This window comes from Periophthalmus magnuspinnatus, chromosome 16, assembly GCF_009829125.3.
Source record: "Periophthalmus magnuspinnatus isolate fPerMag1 chromosome 16, fPerMag1.2.pri, whole genome shotgun sequence".
Lineage (NCBI taxonomy): Eukaryota > Metazoa > Chordata > Actinopteri > Gobiiformes > Gobiidae > Periophthalmus > Periophthalmus magnuspinnatus.
In genome coordinates this window covers 23227456-23253991 of record NC_047141.1, presented here as the reverse complement: position 1 = coordinate 23253991, position 26536 = coordinate 23227456, and the positions used below count along the sequence as shown (strand labels likewise).

Below are 26536 nucleotides of genomic sequence, written 5' to 3'. Positions count from 1 at the left end.
TGTGATTGCTGTATCAGATAAGGTTGAGATGAAAATGTAATAATAAGTAAAACAAGAATATGAAAATGTAGTTTTGTGAAGACTGACAGAGGAAAAGATGTGAGATGTGACTAGAGAAGACGTACAGTAAACACAGACACACAGGCTGCTTACCCGCCAGGGCTAGGGTCAACAGTAAGTGCAGGAGGAGAGAGGAGGGACAGAGTGCATCCATAAAAGAGATACAAGGAAACATTAAAACATGCACAGTGTATATTTAAACCATACACTCCTATAAGTATATACAGATATGTGATTAGTTGTAGTTGTTGTTTGGGAGTATTATTATTGTATTGCAGTATCTAAGAGGGTTCTGAATATGTGTGTATGTGCTGGAATTTTTCTCTGCAAAAGCACCTTCACTCCATCGTTGTAACTATCTCCAGTATTCACACAGGCCAGACCACCCACTTGACTTTGGGCTCCAGGTCGAGGGGGTTTCTTTGGGGGAGCGGGATGTTCTGAAGAAGAGAAAAAGGAAAATTAACAAGCTAGTATTATTACTAAACCAACCAACTTTCAAAATTTGCTTCCATTTTCCATTTCATTTTCCATGCAGGTTATTTTTTATCATGTTATATTGAAATATACATTGATATCTGCTAAAAATGCAGCACACAGTAAAACAACAGGACAGTTCCAGTGCATTACCTGCTTTGCCCACTGGCTGGTATATATGCTGGTTTCCAGTCTGTACAAACAAACAAACAAACCATCAAGTTAGCAGTCACACACAAAACATACTTCACAGGAAATTAAAATTTACAAAAAAAAAAAGTTGTTTCTGAAAAATGTAGGGAATTCGGTTAATTCTCCTGTCACACGGTACCAGGTCTCAGTGCATCTCCAGCTCTCAGCAGATGAGTCAACTTAACTTTTCAGTGGTGTGTGGTCTGAAAAGCTTTGAGAGAGAGTAAAACTACAAATTGGCATTAGCAGTTTCTTTTCAAACTATTTCAAGGAATATAAAATAAAGATATATTTATGCCAAGTAGCTACCATTATATTCTGGCACAAAATGTATCAAACACAAAACACTTGGTGTCAAGAGCAGCAGAGTTCAAGATGACCAAAAATACCAACATTTTTCACACACACTCAACACACAAACAAGGGAGATTTTCCCACCACAAACCACAGCCATTCACTGGAAGGAGGAGGACAAGCAAAGATGAATTACAGAGACAGAAATATCTACCCTATGGCAACTTCTGCAACTGCCTCTGCTGGCATCAGCCAGACAGCAACACTGTTGTTTGGATCACTAGATTGCTACTTTTGCAAAAAGTTACATAGAGCATAGCTCAACAATGTAATTTAGTGCTTGCCAAATGAAACACATTCAGAGAATAAACCAGAAAAGTCAAGCTTAAATAACAAGAAAAATTATTGATTCTTTGATTCTAGTTCTAATATCACATCATGAATATGTATAAAAAAAACTAACAATGTTAGTGTACAATTTTGGCAAAACAACCAATAGTGCTATGGGAATCCACTGACCCCGCACTGTGGACGGGTCACTTCCTGTCCCGCGGTCATTAGCCTTGACTCTAATAAAAACAAGTATGTCACATACTGTTGCTGGTTCAATTAGTCCATCCAAAATGCTGATTTCTTTTAGTTTATTTCGTCATATAAAATTTACCTAAAAAGCCATAACTTTAAACATCAGACACTTACTGGTGGCTGCAACCCTCCATCTTCTCTGTCCAGACTCCCTCTAGAGCTCCTTGTGTCTGGCTTCTAAACACACAAACATTTCGTGTAACAACAAGAAAAATCATATTAAAACTTGCCTTTAAAGCCTTTAAAAACCTTAAAGAACAAAAACTACATATAATTTGCATTTAGTTGCAAAGGACTATAAACATTAAAAGCCTGTGTAACAGCTGCATCTTTGCATAAACCTAACTAAACTATTTCACTAAAAGTCAGAGATCCCTACCAGTTTTCCAAGACAGGACTTGAAGACCAGCATCTCCAGAATGTTCATCAAAAGTCTTTGATTCAGTTTTATCCAAAATGAATGAGTTACTTGTCTATGGCCTTTCTTTGTTTATTGCTATTGTCATCTTCTCTATGTCAAATCGGCAACCATTTCATTAAGGAATTCTAGATTAAACCCCAGGTCCTTGCCTCTGCAGGCTTATGCTGCATGTAGCTCTAACACATGGAAAGAGACGAAGAGCAGAGGAGGAGGGATGGGGCTGCCCATAAAACAGGAGTCTATGAGTGCATTCTGTACTTTTTTCCTAAACCCTCCTTCCTTTCTCCTCCCTTTTTCACCCCACGCTAAAGTGACAATCTTATAAAAAGCAGCCACCCCTGAACCACAGGGCTCTTGTGTGAGGCCATACACACTGTAGTGCTTTTCAGTAATGTGAGTGCTGTCAGTTTGTGGTTGTGGATCGAGCAGGGTCTTGATTGGTCTCAGATTCTCCAAGCCTATCATTAGGCAGGAATTCACACAGGCCACACCTGCCTGCGAACTCTTGCTGTTTCACACACACTCCCAAAGAGGCCTTCAATCAATCAAATGAAATATTAAACAGCCCCCCTGTGTTAAACCTTATTCCATATTGTTCTTAATCTTTTACTGGCAAGATGCAGACGTTTTTATTTAGAACAATGAAAACTCATCGTGACAGGGGCGTCAAACTCAAATTCACAGAGGGCCAAAATTAAAAATTGTGACTAAGTCGCAGGCCAAACTAAATATTTATTGAAAAATTTCAACATCTGCATGTTTTTCAGAAGGGGTGTATTAAATATGAGTGAGGCGACAGGTAGCAGGTGCTAATGAGTATAACACATTTGCAAATTATTCTGGGATTCGTAGTATTAGAGGTGCATGCGCTATAGTGGTGTGGCGGCTGGCGGGCCAGCTCTAATACATATTTGATATGATCTCACGGGCCAAATATAATTATATCGAGGGCCAAATTTGGCCCGTGGGCCTGAGTCTGACATGTCTGACTTATAGCACAGAATGGTATTGATACTAAAGTATTTCCTTTTGCTTATTATGCTATAAAATATATACATATATGAAAACATTTTCCCACTTAAAAAGTATAAATTATATGAAATGGCTGCATGCATGGTCTTTCACGACACAAAACAAGATTGAACATGTAAAAAAGCAGATTATAAACGGATATATTTATTGCCTACTCTTAAAAGGTTCTGTTTCATCCCTACTCATCTGGGATTCATAACACCGTAGTTAAATTTGTAACTTTTGTTCTATTTCATCCCTCCTGACTGCCAGAGGATGGTACTGAAAGCACTGAATGCTTCCTTCACACAGTTAACAAGCCGTGCTTTCAGCACTGCCCTTTGACAGTAATCTAGGATTCATAGAACCAAAGTAACACACGTAACTATCGCTTTATTTACTGTGCATATCTATATAAACCATTGAAATGTTAATGTATTATAGAGTTATTACCAATTATTTAATTATTATCAGTTACTCATTTCTTTTCCTATGCTTGTGTGATCTGATCTGTGTGTGTTACCAGCAGCCTCTCCTCCTGCTCGAGCCACCTCTGATCCTCCTCCATCTGCTGCTGCTGCATCATCAGCTGTTCCTCCATTAACAGACATTGAGGGCCTACACACGGCTGCATGTCTACTGCCCTGTCCTACGCACAAACAAACAAAACAAAACACAAACAAAACGTGCATGCAACACAGGACGCAGCAGACAACATGCACACAACAGCAACACATGGAGACAGACACAAACACCAGACCTATGAGAAAATCAAATGGTGGAAATGAAATTCAAAAGCTGAACTAAGGAAGCGTTCACACTGGTCTGGTTTTGGTCCCGTTTTGGTCCCGTTTTGGTCCCATTTTGGTCCCGTTTTGGTCCCGTTTTGGTCCCGTTTTGGTCCCGTTTTGGTCCCGTTTTGGTCCCGTTTTGGTCATGGTCTAGCCATGGTATAGCCATGGTATAGGCATAATCTAGTCCAGGTTTAGTTCTTTCTAAGTTTAGTCCTCGTTTAGTTTTCATTTGAATGTAGCCCAAGTGTGAACACAGCCTAAAAAGCATTAGCCAATCTTGTTTCTTACCTCCATGGCAGAGGCCCACACAGCTATGTCCTGTCCATGAGGCAGAGGGTGGAGCTGGGCATGTGAGTGCCCGTGTACGTGGTGCCGTGGGTGGGTGTGGGCATGATGTGTGTCCACCATTGCTGCCTGAGGGGGGTATAGTGCACTTGGGACTGAGGGGAGTGTGTGGGGGCCCGGGTATCCAGCCATCTAATGAAAGAAGAAAAGACAATTAAATTTGCACTAATGGGTTTCAGTGACATCACTTCTGTTTGAATATTTTGAGAACTTTTTACTAATTCAAGAGATTTAATATTTTGATTTGAAATTGTTAATTGGTCCCATGCCCAATGGATAAACATAAAATCGACAGAAACTGCCACAGTAAATAATAGAAAAAAATAAGTCCTGTTATTAAGAGATAATCAACTTATTTTAACAGTACGTTTTAGACAAATATTCAGTTCAGTGCTGGGACAAAAAATATTAAAAATGCAAACAGATTTTTACAAACTGTACCATTAACAAAAGTGCAAACAGAGCCATTGCTAAGTAACTCAATTGTCATGGCATGCTATAAAAATAGGAAATCTATTTTGTATCTACTTAGAAAAAAAGTCTTAAAACCTGATAGTGTCCTGGGTGTTGGGGGCTGGGGTAGAAACCTTCGCTTGAGCGTGGACTGGGATAGCCGGGTCGACTTGGCTACAAATTTAGAAAGAAAATATCAATAATATCATTAGAATTTGCAATTAATCAAGTCTTATATTATTAAGATAAAAAAAACACAGAGGGACATTGAACAACAAACATCACACAAACCCAGAGGAGGGGTTTGTGTGGCAGAGTTAGCTGTCAATCATTACAGGGAACACCCACTGGGCGGCAAGTCCAGCAAGCGGTTAGTGGAATTGGCATTGACTAACTCTGAAACATGAGGACAAAATGTTATAAAGTCAGTGTTACGATAATTTGATGTGATAAATGTTCAACAAAGCCTTAAAAAAAAAGTATTATTATATATTATTTTTTTTACTTTAAATAATATACAAACATTTGTAGTAATAAAATCTTTTTTTTTTTCCTTTTGTAAAAACATATCTTCCTATAATCATATTTTAGCTTTTTCTGCCCCAAAAAACCTAACGAAAAGCCACTTGTTTTCAGTAACTTTTGAACCATGAATCACAAAGTAATTTCAATTCTATAGATGACTTTTGACCGTACACAAATAATATTTTGAAGTTATCATGGTTTCAATTTTGAGACACATAATCGTGATTATGATTTTTTTCCATTATTAAGCACCCGTATTTCTATGTAGTGGACAAATTAGAAGGTCCTGAGATGTTCAGCACTGTTTAAATTCACTACCTTCCACAGTCCCTCATAGTAGCTTGCTCTGGACCACACCTCCGACAGCGAGACAGACACAAAGACAGACAAGGAAACAAGAGGGTAACAGACAGTAGAAACGCAGGGCCACGGAAAAGGAAATCAACGGGACAATGATGATGGTGGGTTGGAAACAATGACCTAACTTTCACACAGAGAACACAGTGACATATTGAGGTTATATTTGTTTTAAGCGTTAAATCAAATAGGCACAATGGACTAGAGGATGACATTAGACATAAGTGGTCCACTAGATTATAAAATTATACATGAATATACTTGACAAAGCAATGGATACTGAGCTTTGCCAGAGAGGAAAACACAACACTTGAGCACATCATGAAGTGGTACATATACTGGAGTTTTGCAAATGTATGTTTGTAATATAGCCCCCAAATAACTTTACATACAATACAACTTTAAAAAACAATGTCAATGAGCTATTAAACAAAATGGAATAGGCACACACCAAATTGCATTAATTTATGTGTATTATAGTGTTTCAACTGCTAAGACTGACTTGCTGAAGTCACAGTTTTAGCAATTGAAATGGTAGCAGAAAGTCACTGTGGTGTACTTGGGATCCACCAAATGTAAAAATGTTCCCAGTGTAATTTATAAACTGTCTCTATAAACTTTAGTTAAAGGGCCTGTGGTATTTATAATGTCACTACTAGATTTATTATGTTGGCATGATGTTAGCTTTAGCTCCACAGCTAACAGAGTAGTTGAGTAAGGACACTGAAGCCTATAAGCCCAGTGGAGTCGGGATTAATCGCAGGCATCCTGAACTGAGTGGAAATAGGGAACAGTAATCCAAGGGCACATCAAACTATGTTTGACACAAACAGATGCAAACATTTGTCTGTCACAGGCACGGCAAAGGACAATGCAAGAGCATGAGCTACATAACTGGTACATCTTAATAACTACATGTTAATTAGCCTTAATAAAGCATGAACAAAGACTTAATTCATAATGACCAAACAGGGCTTGGGGTTTAGAGTTGGGGTTAGTATATTCATGTTTTATTAAGGCTAGTTAAAGTGTAGTTTTATTAGTGTTAGTGTTACCCAACAATTTCATCTATGTAATGAATAACAATGGTGGTTTCAGATAAGATCGCAAAACTCTACGCATATGTATACTGTATATGAAAGATGAGGGTTAGCAAAAATATCAATATTAATATTCAGACCTTTTGAGTGTAGATAGACAAATATAGATAATGAAAACACTGTTCTTATTATCAATATAAATTATTGAACATTAGATTTTCCTATTGGACATTTCTTCCACATAATCATAGTCCAAGATACTGAATCAAGTCTTGACCCTATCTGAGAGTAGTACATAATCACTTTCTATGAACTGAAAACAACAAATTCATTCATTGATTTGAAAATGACATATCTAATTGTGATTATAATTGCAAGATGCATTTGTCTTGCGATGCATGCACGCTACTGTCAAATCATTTTTGATACATGAACAACACCTGCCTTGGGTGGGTAGCACATGGGTCTTTCAGAGCAGGGTGAATGGTTGGTTAGAGAGATGCTAGGAGGTTTCTGATGTAAAGGAGGCTGAGCCAAAGGCAGGGTTTGGACAGAGTTCACGGAGAGGATAGTCTCTCTTTTTGAGGGTGAGAGGGGTGTAGAGGAGCCCTGGGGGGGTTGGCCAGTTTGTCTCACAGTGGGATGTTTAAAATCAGGATGGACTGGGAGATTAGATTGGCAGCTGGGAGGAAAGCTTTGCATGGTTTTAAGATTGGAATTAGAACACAGCTGGATATTTGGGATGGTGTGAGGGCAAATGATTGACATGCTATAGGGCAGAGTACAGAGGTTAGGACTGGATAAAGAAAGAGCGGAGGGGAAGCGCCTGGGGTAGGAGTACAAGTCAGAGAGGAAGAAATCATTTGGAGGGCTATTTGTCCTGTTGAAATAACCATTAGATAGAGTTTGTGAGTGCTGAGAAGAACGAAATCTGGTATCTTCATCCAGAGAGTTAACTTGGGATAAAGTAGGAAGGGGTACAGAGTTGTATAATGTTCGAGGGTGAGGTAAAGGTAGAGTGGAGGAGTGGGGGGTGAATGGGAGAGAGTCAGTGCGGGAGAATGAGGGAGGAGGGTTTCCGAGGCAGAGCTGAGAGGTAAAGTGTCGGTTTGGATGGTAATGGTGGTAGGGTGAAGGAGCAGACAGGCAGTCCAGGGTAAAGGGTGGCTGCAGAGAGGGGCGGCGACTGGGCTGCAAACAGACAGAAAAGAACAACAGGCACAGGAGGGAGAAAAGTATAAGGATGGAGGAGAGATGAAGGTAAAGTACACTTAACTAAAGTAGAGACAGAAACTGTATGTAACCTATGCTCTTACGGTTGAAATAAAGTACTACAGTCACAACTGAACCTGGGTTGCCAGGTGTTGCCTGCATGTAGAGGAAACATACACATTTTTCCTCATTCTGAGTATATGGACAGCATATACTGTGGCAGCAGAGACAATGGTTAATGATTGGCTGCAGGTGCTGGTATTTAGGTAGAGAAGATTCACATCAGAAAGAGTGCTTTTGGGTTTTAACTCAACATTGAAACTGGCAACCCAAATGAGGGACTCACTTTGTTTTCTGATTGGATAGTCATCTTCTTGAGAACCAAAACACCAAATTATAACATAAACAACTTGGCCGGCATGTCCAATAAATCATTACAGTTATTATCATATAATTATTATCTATTATTATCTAAATTAGATATAAACATGTCTACTCATATCTGGGGACACTGTTAAGTTATGTTTATGGAATCTAAAACTTACATACTGTTACTTTAAGTAGGAGAATAAAGCCACAAATAAAGCAAAAATGTCTACATGGCGATGCTTACAGTTAAAATGGAATTATTTTGTACATAACAGCAAAAAGATAAACAATGGACAAATAGTGTAAGGAGGGGAAAGTTGATAAAAATGGACAGAGGACTAAAAGCTGAGAGGAAAGCACAACACTAGCAATATTATGATGGCACAAGGCAAATGTATTTTACAGTAATAAAAAATATGCTACTGTATCACTCTTACAAGTGAAACTGCCCCCGTGAATGCACTACATGATAATGCAATTTCAATGAATATAACAGGAAAACAAAACTCTACTATTACTATTACTAGTCCCAGTTGCATGAATTACAATGTTGCATTTGAGCTAAAAATGCAAACACACTTCACATAAGCGTATTCACTACATGTTATGGACTTACTTTTGGTGGTGCTTCATCAGACCCCCCAGAGTCCCAGGACACTGTAACCTGCCGCCTCATCTCCATCCGGTTCCTCTCTTTCTGCTGGACTTTCTCTTCTTCCAAAATAGTGCTGTAACAAGACACACGACAACAGAAATAATCTTAAACTGTGCCTATTAGGAAATGTTTTAGTCCAATTAGCTACAATGAGTAAATAATAGCTTATGATTGCTGTTAATCTTATTAGGGCTCTCGAGTGGGTTCGACAATATAACCACTTCATATGCGGTTACACACACAAACACATGGCCCAACTCAGCACTCAACAGAACAGCTGCTACTAAAACTCTCCACCAAATACCAGCTATATTAGTTTTCCATCTCTTGCAGCAAATGAGAATATTCACAGTATGCTGTCGTTGCACCATTAGTTTAAATTAGTTTAATTACAATCATTATCAACATCTTTACAGCCATATGGTTAAAAGTATCCAAGATATTTACAATATAACACCATACGCCTAGTTCACACACATTGACAGCTATTGTTAATTGTAGCCTCTAAACTAGAGGATATATCACCTGTATTTTTAAGAATATGTTTGCACATTTTCAACATCTATCAGACTGACCTGTTTGCTCAACAATCGAAGGTTGGCCCAATAAAATTAAAAATATTTTCTCACTTTCACAAAAAGCAGATACTTCAATCCAATAGATGAATTCATCTACCATTGTCAGTCTCTTCTTGAGACCTGAACAAGACTAAACCCTATTTCAGAAACATTAGCCATGCCCAGTTTCCTGCTGTGTGAGATACATCTATGTGAGTGTGAGCCTGCACCTGTCCAAGTCATTCTTTTGTCTGGTCCTTTTTCCATCACAATATCCACAGTCCCTTTCTCCAATACGATCCAATAAGACCATTACTGAATAGTTTTAAAGCAACAACCAAATATAAAAGTAAAAAGTAACTTCCTCCATAAACAACTTTGTTACAAAGAAAGAATAACTTATGAAAACACTTCAAAATATTACTATCTATAGGCCATTACATTTAACCAATCATGCAGTCTAATAGTAATGCAGCTTTGTAAAGTCTTACCTTTAGACCAGGACTAGCTGATGTGTTGAAGAAAAAAAAAATTTAATTAAAAATATCTATCCACTAGATGTATTCTTGAATCTTGAACGATCCTGACACAGTGACACCAGTTGTAATACAGCTGTAGCTTCATTTTAAAAGTAAACTACTACTACACTGCAGCCCTACTTTGCCTCCTTTCTATTATTCTCATTCTACTTTTCTCTCTCTCTCTTTTTGCGTGTTTCAGAGACTGCAGCTCCTGGCAGCTGCCCACTGTGTAAACATGCAAAGCTCTTACATTGGTCTGTCTAGCAAAACTTAACTATTCACTGAAAGCTGCATATTTGGCAAGAGAACCCTATAATTGATATCATGATATAAATGCAGCCCAGAGAAAAAGTCAACTAATTCACATTTCCTTATATGGAGTGAGTTTTACTATTAATAGTGAAAGGGTAAAGTAAACATAGACAGTATTGACTTGGTTTCTATGACACTGAACAAGCCATAATTAAAAGTTCCACCTTTTAGCACCATGGTAATGTCTCCCTCTATTAAATAAATGTCATTACATTTATTTGCTAAGCTCCCAGATTCATTTCCAGACTAAGGCAAGTAAAAGTATAGATTAAAATGTGTACCTACATTAATGAAGCACATATATGATATTATAGCATAAATAAGAGAAGAAAGTTGCAGTACAGTGAACAATGGACACTTTGGAGAAACAGAGGAATTTAAGATGTGAGTCATGCTGATTTTAAGCGAGCTCATAAACTCCAGGGGGTTGAATATGCTGATTTTCCTGTTACCGTGTCTAAGAGGGGAATGTGCATGTTCAAGGAAATCAAGCATGTCTCATGGTGCTTTTAAACTGCTGCAATGAAGGTATATACTTTTTTGCAGTTATGATAATATCGTCGATGCAGATAACAAAATGTATAACATACACTGAATGTTAAATGCTCTTTGGCTTTTGTTACCTAGGCTACGGGTCTGTTCATGTTGCGTTTAATTGTCGAGTCGTTGTGGCTGGGAAAAGCCAAAATCCCACTTTACCTTCATGACTGTAATTTTGAAAATAAGGAATAGGAAATAAAAGAAAATTGCATTCATTTTTGTTACACCTATTACTTTATAAGTAATCTGGATTGCATAATTGCTATACGAGTGGTACATAATGTTTGGTTGCAACATAACTAATATTCAAGATATAGTCTTCCTCTTGGTGATGGACTATAGGCGCAACATTATAACAAATCTGTAACTATGACAACAGCATGTAATAGACCCACTCAAACTGCAGTTGTATATTGTGCAAAATTAACTTGACCGTTTTCATGATGGAGGTTAAAGGTGTAGAGAATTTAAGCCATAAGCAATTACAAAAAGATCAAATGCCTTGTTCTTATTAGCTTATTCATCACCATGTTTATATACATTATATTGTCTGGTTCTTCTTAAAAAGAAAGAATGGATTCAGCAGATCACTTACATGATGAATAAGTGCCACCTGCTGTTAGTAGGGGGTACTTTAACAGTCTGGCAGTGGTTACCTGAGTTGTGTTTTGAGCTCATTGAATCGTGGCCTTTTGCTTGGATCATAAGACCAACACTTTGTCATCAGGCTGTAGAGAGTGGGTGGGCACTGAGGGGGCATCGCCAGTCGCTCGCCGTTCTCTATCCTTCCTATGACGTCGTTGTTCTTCACACCTTGAAACGGCTTTATACCGTACATCAATATTTCCCACATACAGACACCTAAGCAGCAAAGGTTAAAAAGGTTTGTAACTGAATAATAAAAATGCATAAAGTTTAAAATATACAAGTTAAGAAAGAAAGTACCAAACATCCACACATCACTTGCTGTGGTAAATCGTCTGAAGTTGATAGATTCCGGTGCCATCCATTTAATAGGTAGTTTGCCTTTGGAGGCTGTGAGGAAATGATAAGGAAAAATGAGTTACACTTCACTGCTCCATTTGATTCTTTGAGTCCCATGAATACTAATGCAGAATAGCTCATGTATTCTGACCAACAAAGAGCAGACTTCAATGTTATTTTATATCATGTAATCCATAGTATATAAGCTGTGTTAAGATACCTTTGTAATAAGAGCTATCCTCCATGTATCGAGACAGACCAAAGTCCCCAAGCTTTACACAGTCTGCTGTAGACACTAACACATTGCGGGCTGCTATGTCCCTAAAGGGAGAAAAATAACCTAATTATAATCAAATGTCAATAATCAAATGTCAGTATCATATTTGATTAAAGGGTTATATTGAATGGACCATCTGTAATCAAATTGTCAAACCTATAATCAAATGGTTTATTATGTCCTGGGTGTACCTGTGGACGAAGCGCTTGCTCTCCAAATAGGCCAGAGCAGTGCTAAGCTGATAGGAGTATAGGATGAGCGAAGCCAAGTCCAGACTGTACTTTCTCACCTGGAGGAACGACCGCAGCTACAGAGAGAGAAAACATGATTTACATCAAGAGGTGACGTGGGTGGAAAAGTCGCTCTGTCCTTGTGGTCAGTTTAAAAGGGCCATAAATCTGGCTTAATCCTGAGCTTTCAGACAAATGGAAGCATCCATCTAAAGTTCACGTGGGACTGAGTCTTACCTCCCCGAGCGTACACAGCTCCATGATGATCCAGACTGGGTTTTCTGTAATGACACCCATGAGCTTCACTATATGAGGGTGGTCAAACTGTCGCATTGTCACTGTAAAACAAGTTAACAAAAAGATTTGTTTAAAAAATATTGGTTTAATTGGTTTTAGTATAGGTTTATTTGGTAGTTGCCATGGAATTGCATCCAAATATAACAATAAATGGGTAAAAAAAAATGAAGATTAAATAAATACATATTTTTCACTGATCAATTTAAAATGACATGCCACAGAAAACAATGTGCCATTTGGACATACATAGTAGTTTTGACAGGTTACTTACAGGCTTCTTGAAGAAATTTTTCTCTAACACTGTCCGACGTTGAGTTTTTACATGTTTTTACTGCCACAGATAAAGCTGGGTTTTCCTACACAGAAAAAAGGTTGGAGATTGTATTGAGTTAAATATAAAAATATTTAAAAATGTGCTACTTACTGGACTGATGTAGATGCCTTGGTGTACGTCTCCAAATTGACCTTCGCCTATGCAGCGTCCTAACTCAATACGGTCCCGCTGAATCTCATAGTCTCGAGCTAGGTTGACAAAACAACAGGCACATAATTATGAAACAAAAGATGAACAGTAGCTTATGTTAAGTGTATATTCAGGCTTTAGGTGAAACCAAACTTGTCAGAGAACTTTCACTTTCAATTATGTTATGGGTTAGACGGCTTCAATATTGAAACTTTTTTAGTGGATTAGATGTATATCAGCATAAAATCCTCTTTAATCCACCAGGCAGTTCACTGACAAGCCGATTTATTCAGCCATAAGAAAATAAAAACAATTTAATGTCAGTATCATGCAATAAAGCATCAGCCAACCACAGCCAGAGCATGTGGTGTTAACACTGACATCAATAATTAAGAAGACATGAACTCAACACAATGAAACATGGATAAAGTCAGGCTGATCAATAAATAATCAGATATGTTGATTTAAGTACATATTTATTTTAAAGGTAATTTCCTCTTTTGGTTGCTAAAAAAACTGTTGCTTTGTGTGACCTGACTTTGTCCAAGTTGATGGTCTATGAAAAGGCTCTTATTATACAACGGACTTTGTTGTGCTCATGTTCCATTGAGGACCGCTTTACATTTGGCACAAGAAAAAAACACCAATACAGCATACTGTGAAGAAATTCTTTGATTATTATACTGTATAATAATTTAAATTATCATAGAACGATGCAATTTTGAATCATGTGCTGCTCTATCAATTACTGACCATTTTCAGGATTGGATTTAATGTAGTTTCTATTTCAATAGCCTTTTAACTGGTTATTATTATTATATCATAAAAACAAGTCCACTAGCCTAGCTTTTTCATCAAACATCAACAGGGAGAGAGGTCTCAAACAGTACAAATAAACAAACACATCCTTTTTGAGTTAAAAGTTGCAAGCAAAAGTAAAATAAGGGTCACAACCACCAAATGGAGGAAGCATCACAATACAGTAGGCTGTTCCAGACATTACCTTGATCTAGTCCATAGTATTCTGGAAAAGGGGTTAGTGATAGGAGACAGACATAACTAACTGTAAGTACAGAGATGCACAAAGTTTGGCAGGATATTTAAATTTTAAAGCGTTCCTTCCACTTTGTGAATTTAAAGGTTTACAATTCCAAACATGATTTAGGTTATGGATTCAGCAATGGGTACTTCTAGCAACAAACATTTAAAGGCACTTAATGTATTAATTTACACTACTTATTTCTGTGATGGCATTATTACATAGCATGATAGCAATGATGCTTCTCAAACATATTGCATATTAAATCATAAGGGCATAGCAGTGCAGTCTTAATTTATAGATTTCTATAGGTCTAAGGAAATAAAGAGAAAATAAAGATCTGTTTTTTGAGGCACAATGCTGTGTTATGTAGAATAATTTACAGTTGAGATTATAACTACATTCACCAGTTCAACATAAGACAAAACTATGGTTTCCTTACCAAAAAGTTCATGTCTATGCTGGAAATGTATCTACTCACTTGAAGGCATTGTATATGTTGTCCTCTCATCTATGATTTCAGCATAGTCATCAGTTTCTGAAACAGGACAAATGTGATGTTAAAATTAAGATAAAAATTAAAATAAACAAAATATTTTAAGCAAATGAAACACATCAACATCAACACATTATCTATCCAGGACAAGAAAAGCATCTACAGGCTCACCATAATAGGACTGCAACAACTCAGTGGAATTATTGTGACTAGTGGATTACTAGATTATTGTTAACTATTTTAATAATCATTAGTTGCCATCACTATTTGCAGGCCCTTATCTACAACAAATGGAAAGAAGCATAGCACATCAAAACAGCTAGTTAAAGTGTTTTGAACTGTAGAGCTCCTGTGTTTTAAGCAGTCAGGTGAAATACATTGGTGGTTAGCAAAAAGGAAAAAAAAAGACAAAAGGAAGAGTATAACTAAAATAATTAAAGAAGACTACAAGACACGGTGGTGAATACACTACACTATCACAAACAATTAATGTAAAGAATGCTCTTTACCATCTCCACTAGTATGACCTGCCGAAGCAGCATGCACACGACACACAGGAAAAGAGAGGACAGAGTTAGTTAAAGTTTGATCCACAACATTTAATGAGAATTCAGTCATGGTTTAGTCATGGTTTTAGTCTTTTTCCAATGTTAGTGAGATTGGGCAATGTGACATTTTAAAGTGAAATCATGTGAGAATCTGCCAGTTGGAGAAATCGTTTCAAATTCAGGCAAATATTTTTAGTATCATCTTAAGAACAAATAATTTTAAAAGCATAATTAAGCTATTTCCACATTAGCTTTGTTTTATCACTCAGAAAGTTTGATTTCATGAAATTGATCACAAACTAGAGCAATGGTGATCTAGCAATGGTGATGTAAATAAATGTGAATTATGATCAGCCACAATTACTGACCAAGTGAATATCCCAGTATTGTGATGTTTCTTCTCACAGTAATTATAAAACTCAAATCTGTGATCTGTGACAACCCATAATCACAACCTAAATCTTACTATACATTTTTGCAATATCACCCTCCCCTACTTGCAGTGAATGAGAGGACAGTGTTTTGGTCAAAACAGAGTGACTAAAGCTCTCCATGTGGACATCTGGACGCACAAGGACTCTTCACTCTTCACACAGATGAGGCATTATAGAGAGAAGTGTGGCTCAGCTGTGGTGCATGTGTGCAGGAAGTCTGTAATGTCCTTCCTCCACTAGTCCAAGTTATTGATGACTTCTGGAGCACTAAATAGAGCTAAATGAGACTTTGTACCTGAGACACAAACAGCTCTGGTTCGTACACCGTCCATCCTCTTTTCCATGCGCTTCTCATGATTTGAAACCCTGAGGAGAAGGGAGAGTTCATGTCTAGTGCTTGAATTAATTAACATATTTATAAGCAGTTGCATGCAAAGTGTCACAAGAACACTCGTTTGACAACAACCAACAGCGCATTTGGTGGAATTACTGAGAATGAAAATATCCCATTTCTAGAATACCTTTAGAAAACCTCTATCAGTCAATTTATGAAAATAGAGGCCACTTACTTTGGAATTGATGGAAGAGCCCTGTCTCCTTCTGAAAGACAAAAATTATAATAAGCAAAATAAATAAAATATTCCAAATAGACAGACTTGGTTGGTTACAATTTTTATGCACAGATTGATTCTTAATGTATATTTCTAAACACCATAACACCAAATAGAGCCCAAAATCACAAAATTGCTTTTTTTTAAACAGATAGAGAACAGATGTGGATGGATATGCAAAAAATGTGTTCTTATAAGGCTGTTCTTTGCAAGGTAAGAACATGTTGGGATTGTCATTGCATCCACTGGTAAAAAAAAGGAGCCACTGCATGAAAATAATGGAGGCTTACCTTTATGGACTCTGATGATGAAGGAATGAGAGACTGAAGAGACGAGTCGACAGTAGCCGTCAATCAGGTCGGCCATGTTTTCAGCTGTGGTCAGCAATGCCGTGGTGACCGTGAGGGGCTGTGGAAGAGAGAGGAGTGAGAGACAGGCAGAGAGTAGCTTCACTGTGCAACTGGACACAATAAGAGCCTATTTATGCCAATAACTTCCTCTGTCAATGTACTGTGAACACCCCATTAAAGAGATTCAATAAAGAGCTTCTCACTTAGATAAAGAGGGAAATAACCTTTACAGTAATTTTCTTTATCCACACTTGTATACATTTGTTAGAAGATGTAGTAGTATATTTACCTCTGGTGCCCCAGCTACATTCAGCTGCACATGCCTTTTCTGTCCTTTTTCTTCTAAAGGGGAATACTGGATAGACTGGACCTGGTTAAAGTTGGCTAAATGTGTTGGCTGTAAGAACAAGCATTAATTAATTTAATATTTAGAAAAACAAGATGAAATCCATTAAAATCATATGAATTGAATGAATTTGTGCTACAAATACAGTTTTTAGCAAAGTTTGAATAAACATGCCAGTAGAGGGCGGCAGAACTAATTACCACTGTGTCTACAAAGTAATGATCTCACCAAGCATGTGTGCGTTTTTTGAGCAGGGAAAAGAGAAACCGCTTTTTAAACTGACCCTTACCGTTGAGCCCTTGTCTGTGAGGTAGCTGATTCCTTCTTCCGGTCCAATGGCCAACTCTACTGATATTACCCAACTGGACTGTAATGGAAAAAAAAACATAAAAACAAGATAAACCCTAAATATAAACTAAAGATAAACATTTCTTGTGTTTAATAGAAATATAAAGATGCATGTTGTCCTACCCCCAAAGCACACTTGAAGCACTCTTTGTCAAATCGATAAATAGGAGTGAGGATCTCAAAAAACTTATGGATGCTTTGCTCATCATTGAAATTTGCAAACTGCTTAAATGTCTGTTGGATCTGCTTACGAAGTGTTTTAGCCTGCAAATAAGAAAAACAAAAAATAACAACAATAGATCAACAATAACATTCAAACATTACCTTTCTGTGAACAAAATAAGTGGAAATTGAAAAAAAAAAATCTAAATGACTACTAACAAGACCATGTGACACTGATTAAACACTACTCCACACATCAGGTCCAAACTACCATCAGGCCAGACAGCTGCTTCCTTGTCGGTATGATAAATCTACATTTGTCAGCTCTTTGTAGCCTGATGGGGCTGCGGCCAATTTCCAAAGCATTACAGTCATCAATACATTTGTCATACCTTCAGAGAGTCCAACAGGCTTTTAGGAAAAAACCTTCTTAAGCCAACATCTTTCCTGAAAAGGGAGATATTGTTTAAATACATAAAAATAAACAAATGAATAAAGGAAGGGCCATAACACCACATCTTACTCTAGTAGTTCATAGTTAGATTTTTTGTCCAGAGCATTTCCGGGCATTTCTCTAAAAAACCTCCTAAAAAATACATAAATAAATATAAATTGTAACATAGAACAATTTTGTTACATGTTTTAATATTACTATTATATAAAATTTGCAACAAATTGATTTTCATACCTAATTTCTAAACAACCTAATTTCAAAGCAACATCTTGATCCATCTGGTCTGCCATATGAAGCATGTAGTCGCTTTTTACCTAAAGGAAGGAAACAGTTAAAAATTAAATAGATAAATGAAATAGTACTCCTTTTTTCCATTATGGTTGCATACCTGGTGATAGAGGTAGTTAAGGGAGGGTTTGTCTTCAGAGAAGTGACTGAGGTAACCTTTTGGAAAGTATCGCATCCGTAGCTCATACCTAAAAATGAACAAATAAAATAAAAACACATCTTATAGACTGTCAGGAAATAAGAAGTGCCTACTCATATGGCTCATAGAGCTTATGCAAGCACATGATACATTTCTGCTCAGTATGAGGTTGGTAAAGCTGAATTGTTAATGAATGGATGACATCAGTGTTCAAGTAAAGTTCACATCAAGCACCAAGCTGAATATGAAAATGGCCCTTGTATATAGACTTGATATATTTAATTTACTTAATATTAAACACTTTTGCTATTTTTGCTACTTCAATTACTAAGAATTTGATTACTACTTTTTATCTTTGTTATTATATTGTAATGTGTGAGATATTCTGTTCAAGTAATTTCCCTTGTGAATCCATAAAGTTTGTCTAAGTCTAAAAGCCTACATTGTGCTCAGGCTCTATGTATATTAGATTTTATTGCTTCCTGTGCGATGCCATTTAAGTATGCTCTGCAGAATGTTAGTAATGAAACAGCATTTTTCATAGAGCTGACTTCACTTTTGAGTGTCATTTTACCAAGGTGAAACACTGGCACAGAGGAGGTTCAGACTGTGGGCTGATTCTTGTAGATAAAGATGCCAGTTAGAAATGTCCCTAGAGTGACCACATGACTATCTTTGAAACATTATATAAGACAGCCGCAGCCTAGTGGCCAACAGTGAATGGGTCAAAGAACAGCAGTCTACCTAACAGACCTGTGAAGTTTCAGCATGTAGTCACATACACAAAGGAATCAACGCTAAAAACTAACTAAATAAAACATCCTCAATCTATAATGAATGAAGAAGGGTAGATGGAAAAGGGTGCATAGCAGAAAGAAAAAGTAGGAAATACTGTAAAAGAGGAGAAGAAACGAGCAGATAGAGATCAAAGAAAAAACTGCAAATGCAGTGCATGAGTTTGAATAAGAAAAAGACCCGCTTCAGAGTGTGATAGAGTCAGTTCATCCCCTGGGCTATGCTAACAATAGCTTGGCAGGAGCAGAAGCTCCTGTGGGTTTGCAGTGCTGCCACCCTGGGAGGCAGATACATCTAACAAGTAGGAAGCGTGTCAGCAGTGTGAAGAAGTCAGTCATTATCAGTTTCCTTCAAATTTAATCAGTCTGGGTGTGATGCAAACTGCCGAAGAGCCCAACAGTGGACTAAAATCAGTGACAATAATGAACGGGAATGACTGACGAGAGGAAATAACACTGCATATAGTGAGGATAAATGTGATAAGAAATACTTGTCATAATATCAAATTTCATAATAACACAATGACTTGCAGTATTGTATTGCCTTCATTAGTGCTAATAAATAAGTCTGGGGAAAAAAGCGTTTTACAGTTTAATGGTGCACTACAGAATCAAACCTTTCTGGGGGGATGGACCACCTGCTTGTCTCATATGGAGATGCTATTGCCTAGATTAGATTGTTCCACAATATGACATTGAATGAAACCATAAGCTTAGTTACAGTGTTCTGACTCAGCTGCATAAATGCATGTTTTTTTTAGGTATTTTTGTCCATTACAAACATCCATAATTAATTTCTAATATGTTTAACCCCATAGGGTGGAGACAAACGCAGAGCAGAAAAGTTGTACAGTGATAATTGATGGTGAGGAGTGTATGACATATTTACTTCTACATATTGTTTTAATTTGGGCTATTGGACATTCAATTTCACTTTTAATTTATAGTATGCTTGACTCATAATAATAATGACAGGGAAAAGACAGATTATGAATGTGAATCCTTTACCTCCACTCCTCTTGTGGGTGCTGCTTCTCATATTTCTCTCGGACATGGGAGACGCCCAAGTCTGGGTGTAACCAGTGAAGAGCGTCTGAGTGCAGATGGGTGAGGCGCAAACCCAGGGACGACACACAGCGCAGTTTATGGATCTCTGCTATTTTCTGGATAACTCCCTGTTCAAAGACATGATAGAGAGCAGCTGAATAAACAGTGGTAGTGGAAAATATTATTAATTATTATTATATTATAATTATTATTATGGATTTTTAAACAATAATCAGGGGATTTTTTTTGCAAAAAATGTGTCAAATTGTACTTGTATTGCCTGAGGTTCAAATATTGCACATGTGAAAGAACTCTAAAATGGACCAATAAAGTCTATTACAACCTTATTTAGAGTATTTTTTTTTCTCTTTTTTTTGCAGGTTTAGACAGTTTTCTTCTAACTGAAATTTCGTCTCATATTAATGGTGTTTATATCTATATCTACCAATAGAAAATGAATAGACAACATTTTATTTTGCTCTCAAAACAACAGCTTTAATATTATCTTACTTATCATACAGTAAATCCCCCCAGTTTTGCCATAATACATTTTGTGTGTTTTCTTACCCTGACATCTGTAGCATCGCCGTGCCTGATATTACTAGCCCAGGTACAAGGTTCACTATTTGTCTCAAAATAATGGAAGATCTTGAGAACTCTGTCCATGGATCCTGCGGGCCTTTCCAGACCCCCGGCAGAGGAGCTGGTCCCCACCGCAGTCCCTCCTGGCATCCCTGAGCGGGACTTCACCCCACAACCCCCCGCTGTCGAGTGGTTGAGGTTGGGCTCCAAGTAGGAAGATGACGCCATGCCAAATTCAGGTGGTCCTGTGGGGGCTAACTGGCCGTCATATTCTGGAGGAGGAAGAACAGAGACAGAATAGAAATTAGTCATTATAGCACAGATCACAGATTTTAAATGTGCTGCATTTACTTATAGTTTATATACTACAAAATACACACTACTATAAAAGCAGTTTGTATAATCCCTCAGTCATATATGTGTATTTATATATATATAATATATGTATAATAAATACACATATATATATGTGTGTATGGTAAAAGTTTATTATATATATATATATATATATATATATATATATATATATATATATATATATATATATATATATATATATATATATATATATATATATATATATGTGTGTATATATGTGTGTGTGTGTGGGGGGTGTGTGTGTGTGTGTGTGTGTGTGTGTGTGCGTGCGTGTATCAAATAACTGAACAAATACAGCTATACTTATTGAAAAGGTCAAGCGTGACATTTAAAAAGTGACATTTACACACAAAAACTTGTACAATTTACTCAAATAAAATCCATATTTTGTGTTAATATAATGTTTCCAAAAACACTGAACATTTAAATGTATTTGAATGCATTTCTTATGACAGTCATATTCTAACAAGTATATATGGCATCAGTGAATTTTTGTGGGTTATGTTCGTTACCGCCAGATCATATTATGTCAAGAAGAAACCAAAATAGCTTTTCGTTCAGCACTTTTGAAATGTGACCTGCCCCGAGTCTTCAATGACAGGAAAAACATTACTCTGTGTGCGGCATAAGCACAAAAAGGCTCTTAAGTCTATTTGCAAGAATCATGCAGCCTTGAAGTGGGCAATAATGACAATCTCTTTTTTTAGTATATCGATAAAGATATTTACACAATCCAACAATACTGTGCTAAAACGTATTCTCAAATGTATTAGCTGATTATCTGACAAATATGTATGGGCTATAAAAGTACCTACAAAGCAGCTTTAAACAGCTTTTTGCCAGATTTTGAGCTTTTTTTATTATAGACAAATGTTACATATCTTCAAAACATTCATTCATTCAAAGTCCAATGTATTGCCCACATCTAATGCTGCCAACGGTTCATTTTTGTTGGGAGGAAAACAAATGTGAGGGAAGATAGTGGCAGCTCTTATAGTTAACAACCTTATGCTAACAAGGAAGAAAAGTGCAAATGTGCTGTAAAAATGACAAGCGTGCCACTTCGCATTTGCATTATTTAGATCTGAATGAGGAGTACACACCAAGACCAATTCATTAAAACAGAGCACATTAAACATGTATTGGGGGCAACATTTTGACTTGGATTTTTAAATAGATGTAGTTGCACGAGAAAAGCCACCACTGTCAATTCATTCACTTTAGTAATCAGATTATGTCAAAGCACTGAAATGTTGTAATGCACCAAGTCATACCTCAGCAACAAACTCACACTCATAACCATAGCCTAAATACTTTGTACAGCTTTAGAAAATCGCATTAGTGTAAGAGACATACCTATATGGTCTGGGTGTTTTAAAATGCATACATTTACCAGTACTATTTAAATCTAACTTTTACCATCTTGTGTGAGTGTGTACAATCTAAAAAAAACATTTACTATGGATAAATGAAGATATTGTCAAATACACAAAAGGTTTAGTTTGGCTCTCCACAGTTTAAATCAGGTCTAATAAAAAAGCCATTAAATAAAGAAAAATACAATCATTTCTCAGTGTTTTGAACTCTTTTTGCTGACTATGGTGACACAGCACAGATGAAGTAAGACCAGACTTTGTTTGACCTTTTATTAAAATTATTGTTTTTGCTTACATTTGGTAGAGGTAACTATTCAAGTATGTATCTGCATCAAAGGCACACCCTGTGTTGTGGTAATTGTCTCTTCATATAACTTAAAATATGAAAAAAAAAAAAAAAAATTACAAAATAAATAAATAATTGTCACCCATTATGCCAATGTGATATAAGTATGCAGTCTTTTTTAAAAAAAATGTTATTATAAAAAAGCAATTGCAATATTTTTTTATAAAATCTTTTGTCCATAAGGGAAAACATTTGACTATGAGGCCAACTTTTAATGAAAAATCATTGACCCTAAGTAAACCTGGACTTTAAGTTCCCTAAAGCTGGAAATGAATAAGTCTGAATCGCAAAACACTCTTTCCTGAGTACCGCCAGTAAAGCCTGTAGACGATTTGAGAACCACTGAAGTAGGCCACTCTCTGACAGTAGCAGAGCCCAGTGAATACCCCTCACAGTGGGGATTCGATATCTAACATGCGCCCCTTTACCCCTCCACTAGAGAAGAGAGTATGTGGCACCATCCTGTCCCTGCAGCATTTGGGCCATTTGTCTGCCTCCTTTAGCCTGTATCTGGGTTACTGGGGATAGCAGCACTATCCTGGAGGTCCCCCAAGTAACCCTTTTTTCATTCTTTTCTTTCTTTCCTCAGCTCATAACTTCTTGTAATATCTCTGCTAAGTTTGCATTTTTCTATATCAAATAATCTATATCCTTTTTAAATAGTCAGTCGAGTGCGGTCATTGTTTGTTCCGCTCATTACAAAACCTTTTAGAGACTTGGCCCTAATGTCTCCATTGGATCCTGTCATATTGAATCGCCCAACTTCCTCTCCCCTTCTCATTTTCCTCTCATCCTCAGTTTCCGCATCCTTTCCCTATCCTTGTCTGTCTGCAGATAATGCCAGTCAAATATCAGACAGACTCCAATGAACAAACAGAACTGAAAAGAGCAACAAAAGAACAGATTTATGAAAAACATAGCACAGCATGAGAGAATGTGTTTGTTAAATTGGGACACACATTCTTTTCCATTTCTTTAAAATCATTGCTTATCAAAAATGACAGATGTTAACCACCACCGCTATGATGTCACAGTCTATAATATTTTATAAAAAACAAACTGTGTGTGTGAGTAATAATCAAGAAGAACCATGGTGGTTCTTGATTATAAGTGGCTAATTAACAAAATTATAGATTAGGATAAAGTTTCTTAAGATGATTTGCCCACAATTCAGATGGCACAGCAGTTGAGAAATTGCCATTATTTTTTTATTGATTGATTGATCATGAAAACCCCTGTTTAAAGCAGTACAACTGAAATATTATATTATGAAATCATAATGACTCAATCAGTAGCAGCAGGAGCTCTTTTTACTTAGTTGTTATGTGTATGTTTTACTTGATATTTAATTGATTTGTCACATACTTGGAAGGGGGTGTTGTGTATAAATACAGGCCCCCTTGGTCCAACAAAGGGGGATGCAGCCGCTGCTCTCCATCCTCTCTGCAGCCGACCAAAGGGCCCAGACACAAGTGCTCAGGCCCACAGTCAGCATAGACTCCCACAGCTGGCAGATTCAAATCGAATGTAGTATGGTATTTAACTATTGTTTAAGTGCACTCTTTTATTTGACGATCGTAAAAATCCATGCCAACTTTCATAGAGAGCTGAAGGTTCTCCAAGACGGTCAGTAACTGAAGCAGGAAGAGGCTGAATATCCTTTGTATAGTGGAATTGATGATGAAGCATATCCCCAAAAGAAGGAGCAGAAAGAACTTGCTCCATCTATGTCTCCACTGACAGCTCAATCTCCCCATTCATGATCAGGATCTAGCTGATGTTCCAAATGTTTTCACCTCTTATAGTAGTCACAAGACCTTTTACTAAACAGCTTGCTTTGAAGTGAAGTCTGTATAATGTCTAAATGATTTCCTCACTAGTAGCAAGTCTATCCAGTTGTCCATCAAATCCTCTTAACATCAAGCGCTGGTCTCCAGTGTGGAGCTGGTGACTCAATAAATCAATGTTTGACGTGAAATTCAAGGAAGGCACTTCTCTGCAGTCACAAATCTCCAGACACAAGCTCGGACATGGCGCGTCAATAATCCAAATAACACAGACAAACCAGGGTTAAAAATAGTCTTTTTAGGAAAACTGTAAGACATTTTAGCTCCATGTTGCAGGCATAATATGTAGACACAGGCAATCAATGGAGAAAGTCAATGTAGGGCACGAAGAAATAGAGCATTTGAGGGCGAAGATGATGAGAGTCGCTGGCGCAGCAGGGAAAGAGGAGCAAGTGCACTGAAACACAAAACACAAACCCACAAAACAGCAGAAAGAAGGGATGGACCAGGAGAAGAGTCAGCTCCAGACTGGGAGGACAAATAGTAAACAGAAAAATAGATGAATTGCTGATCCCTCCACAGCTTTCCCACTGCACTTCGAGCCTGCACTGAACCAGGCCAAAACAGGTATCTGATGTCAGAGGGAGATTGGCTGAGTGACACAGACCGAACAGAAAAATGAGGAACAAAACACAGCAACAAACATCAAAGTAGGATTCTCAAGTCCAAAATGCACATAAAAGCTTTCCATCACAGGTGCTATTTATCCTTTCTTCCAAAAAAAACTAATTTGAAGGTGTAAAAAGAAGCCCCATCTTGCCGCAGACTAAACAGTGCATCCAGCGAAATCCTCCTCCTCCTCTTGCAGAAGTGAGACTGTACGGAGAAGCAGAGGGGGATGGATACAAGCGAGGGAGTGTGTGTGCACCGGTAAGCAGGAAGTCAAATATGAGAGCACATTCAGTGAAAGTCAGCGTGTGTTTGTATCATGTTTGTCCAGAGCTGTTTAGTGAACGTTGCAATGACCACAAGGGCAAAAAGCGGCTTTACTCACAACTGGGCAGTGAGGGAGGGAGGGAGGAAGTGAGGAGGTGAGGTAGGGAGGTAGGGAGGGGGGAGAGAGTAGGAAGAAAAAATGAACAGAGAAATGTAGTGATTGAGGAGTTGTTGTTGTTGTTGTTGTTGCAATGGAAAACACGGCTCCTGATTGGTATGCATAAATCAGGGTTTCTGCAGGGCTGAAAGTTAAATGTTACTTTTTTAACCCACTAGAAATCTTAATAAATTTAGCAATGAAGATTTTGATCACATAAAAAACAGCACATAAGCTTATCACATATAAATATCAGGAAAGGAAGTCATCAACTGAACTGCCATAACCCTTACTACCATTTAACCCTTACTATTATGCATTTGCTTTAAATATAACTGGGCTTATTGTAGCTTCAAGTCAAGCTTGCTTTTAGAATTAAATTATCATTTTGAAAGCTTGACATTTTTTCTTAACAATGTTACACAAGAAAATGTATTGTGCTTTAGGTCTCCACTTAAAATTGAACTTGTGAACTCACTCAGAAAAATGAGAGGACTATGGTGCTTGCTAGAGGCTTCTGCCAGTCGGGTTCAGTGTTTGGGTTTGGTTAATCTCAAACTTTATCTAAAACAAAATGTTTAGTGAACATTAGGGCACATCTCTGACCTCCAAGATAGATGCTCCAAACACCTTTCAACCTCTATGCATGACTACACACAGCTTAAGGATCTGGTGGATTTTAATGTATTCCCATTGGTTACAGTGAGAATACATTTACATTATAAAATGCAGAGGTGGGTAGGGTAAAAGTCAAAGTTGTACTCAAGTAATAGCACACTTCAAAATGATATTGGCTACTCATGTACAAGTAGAAAGCAGAACTTCAAGCTAAACTTTTAGTCAGGTAAAAGTAAGATGTCTGTCTAATCCCTCAGTCGTCCAGGTCTGATCCATAGTAAAAGCCAAAAGTAAAATCTGCCAACTGCACAAAAAGTTGTAGGAGTGAA

At 37.3% G+C, this 26536-nt stretch overlaps 1 protein-coding gene across 6 annotated transcripts in view; it reads right to left on the bottom strand.

Annotated features, from left to right (window-relative positions):
* Positions 1-26536, bottom strand: part of LOC117383276 (focal adhesion kinase 1-like) — a 38900-nt gene that overhangs the window by 4840 nt on the left and 7524 nt on the right. For 3 of the 6 annotated variants that reach the window (XM_055228214.1, XM_055228215.1, XM_033980398.2), the window contains 28 exons: positions 20595-20881; positions 19989-20155; positions 18148-18235; positions 17994-18073; positions 17829-17891; positions 17698-17752; positions 17267-17407; positions 17085-17162; positions 16739-16846; positions 16390-16507; positions 16058-16088; positions 15784-15854; positions 15016-15033; positions 14492-14548; positions 12933-13030; positions 12780-12864; positions 12449-12549; positions 12173-12288; positions 11925-12025; positions 11666-11755; positions 11377-11581; positions 8752-8863; positions 4729-4806; positions 4123-4311; positions 3564-3689; positions 1723-1785; positions 691-730; positions 397-500 (listed from right to left, as the gene is read on the bottom strand). In XM_055228214.1, coding sequence (XP_055084189.1) covers positions 397-500; positions 691-730; positions 1723-1785; positions 3564-3689; positions 4123-4311; positions 4729-4806; positions 8752-8863; positions 11377-11581; positions 11666-11755; positions 11925-12025; positions 12173-12288; positions 12449-12549; positions 12780-12864; positions 12933-13030; positions 14492-14548; positions 15016-15033; positions 15784-15854; positions 16058-16088; positions 16390-16507; positions 16739-16846; positions 17085-17162; positions 17267-17407; positions 17698-17752; positions 17829-17891; positions 17994-18073; positions 18148-18235; positions 19989-20155; positions 20595-20837 — 2826 coding nt within the window. In that variant the 5' untranslated portion in view covers positions 20838-20881. Of the gene's footprint in view, positions 1-396; positions 501-690; positions 731-1722; positions 1786-3563; positions 3690-4122; positions 4312-4728; positions 4807-6998; positions 7746-8751; positions 8864-11376; positions 11582-11665; positions 11756-11924; positions 12026-12172; positions 12289-12448; positions 12550-12779; positions 12865-12932; positions 13031-14491; positions 14549-15015; positions 15034-15783; positions 15855-16057; positions 16089-16389; positions 16508-16738; positions 16847-17084; positions 17163-17266; positions 17408-17697; positions 17753-17828; positions 17892-17993; positions 18074-18147; positions 18236-19988; positions 20156-20594; positions 20882-26536 lie in introns of all 6 variants that reach the window. The other 3 variants (XM_055228217.1, XM_033980399.2, XM_055228216.1) reach the window with 3 other exon arrangements.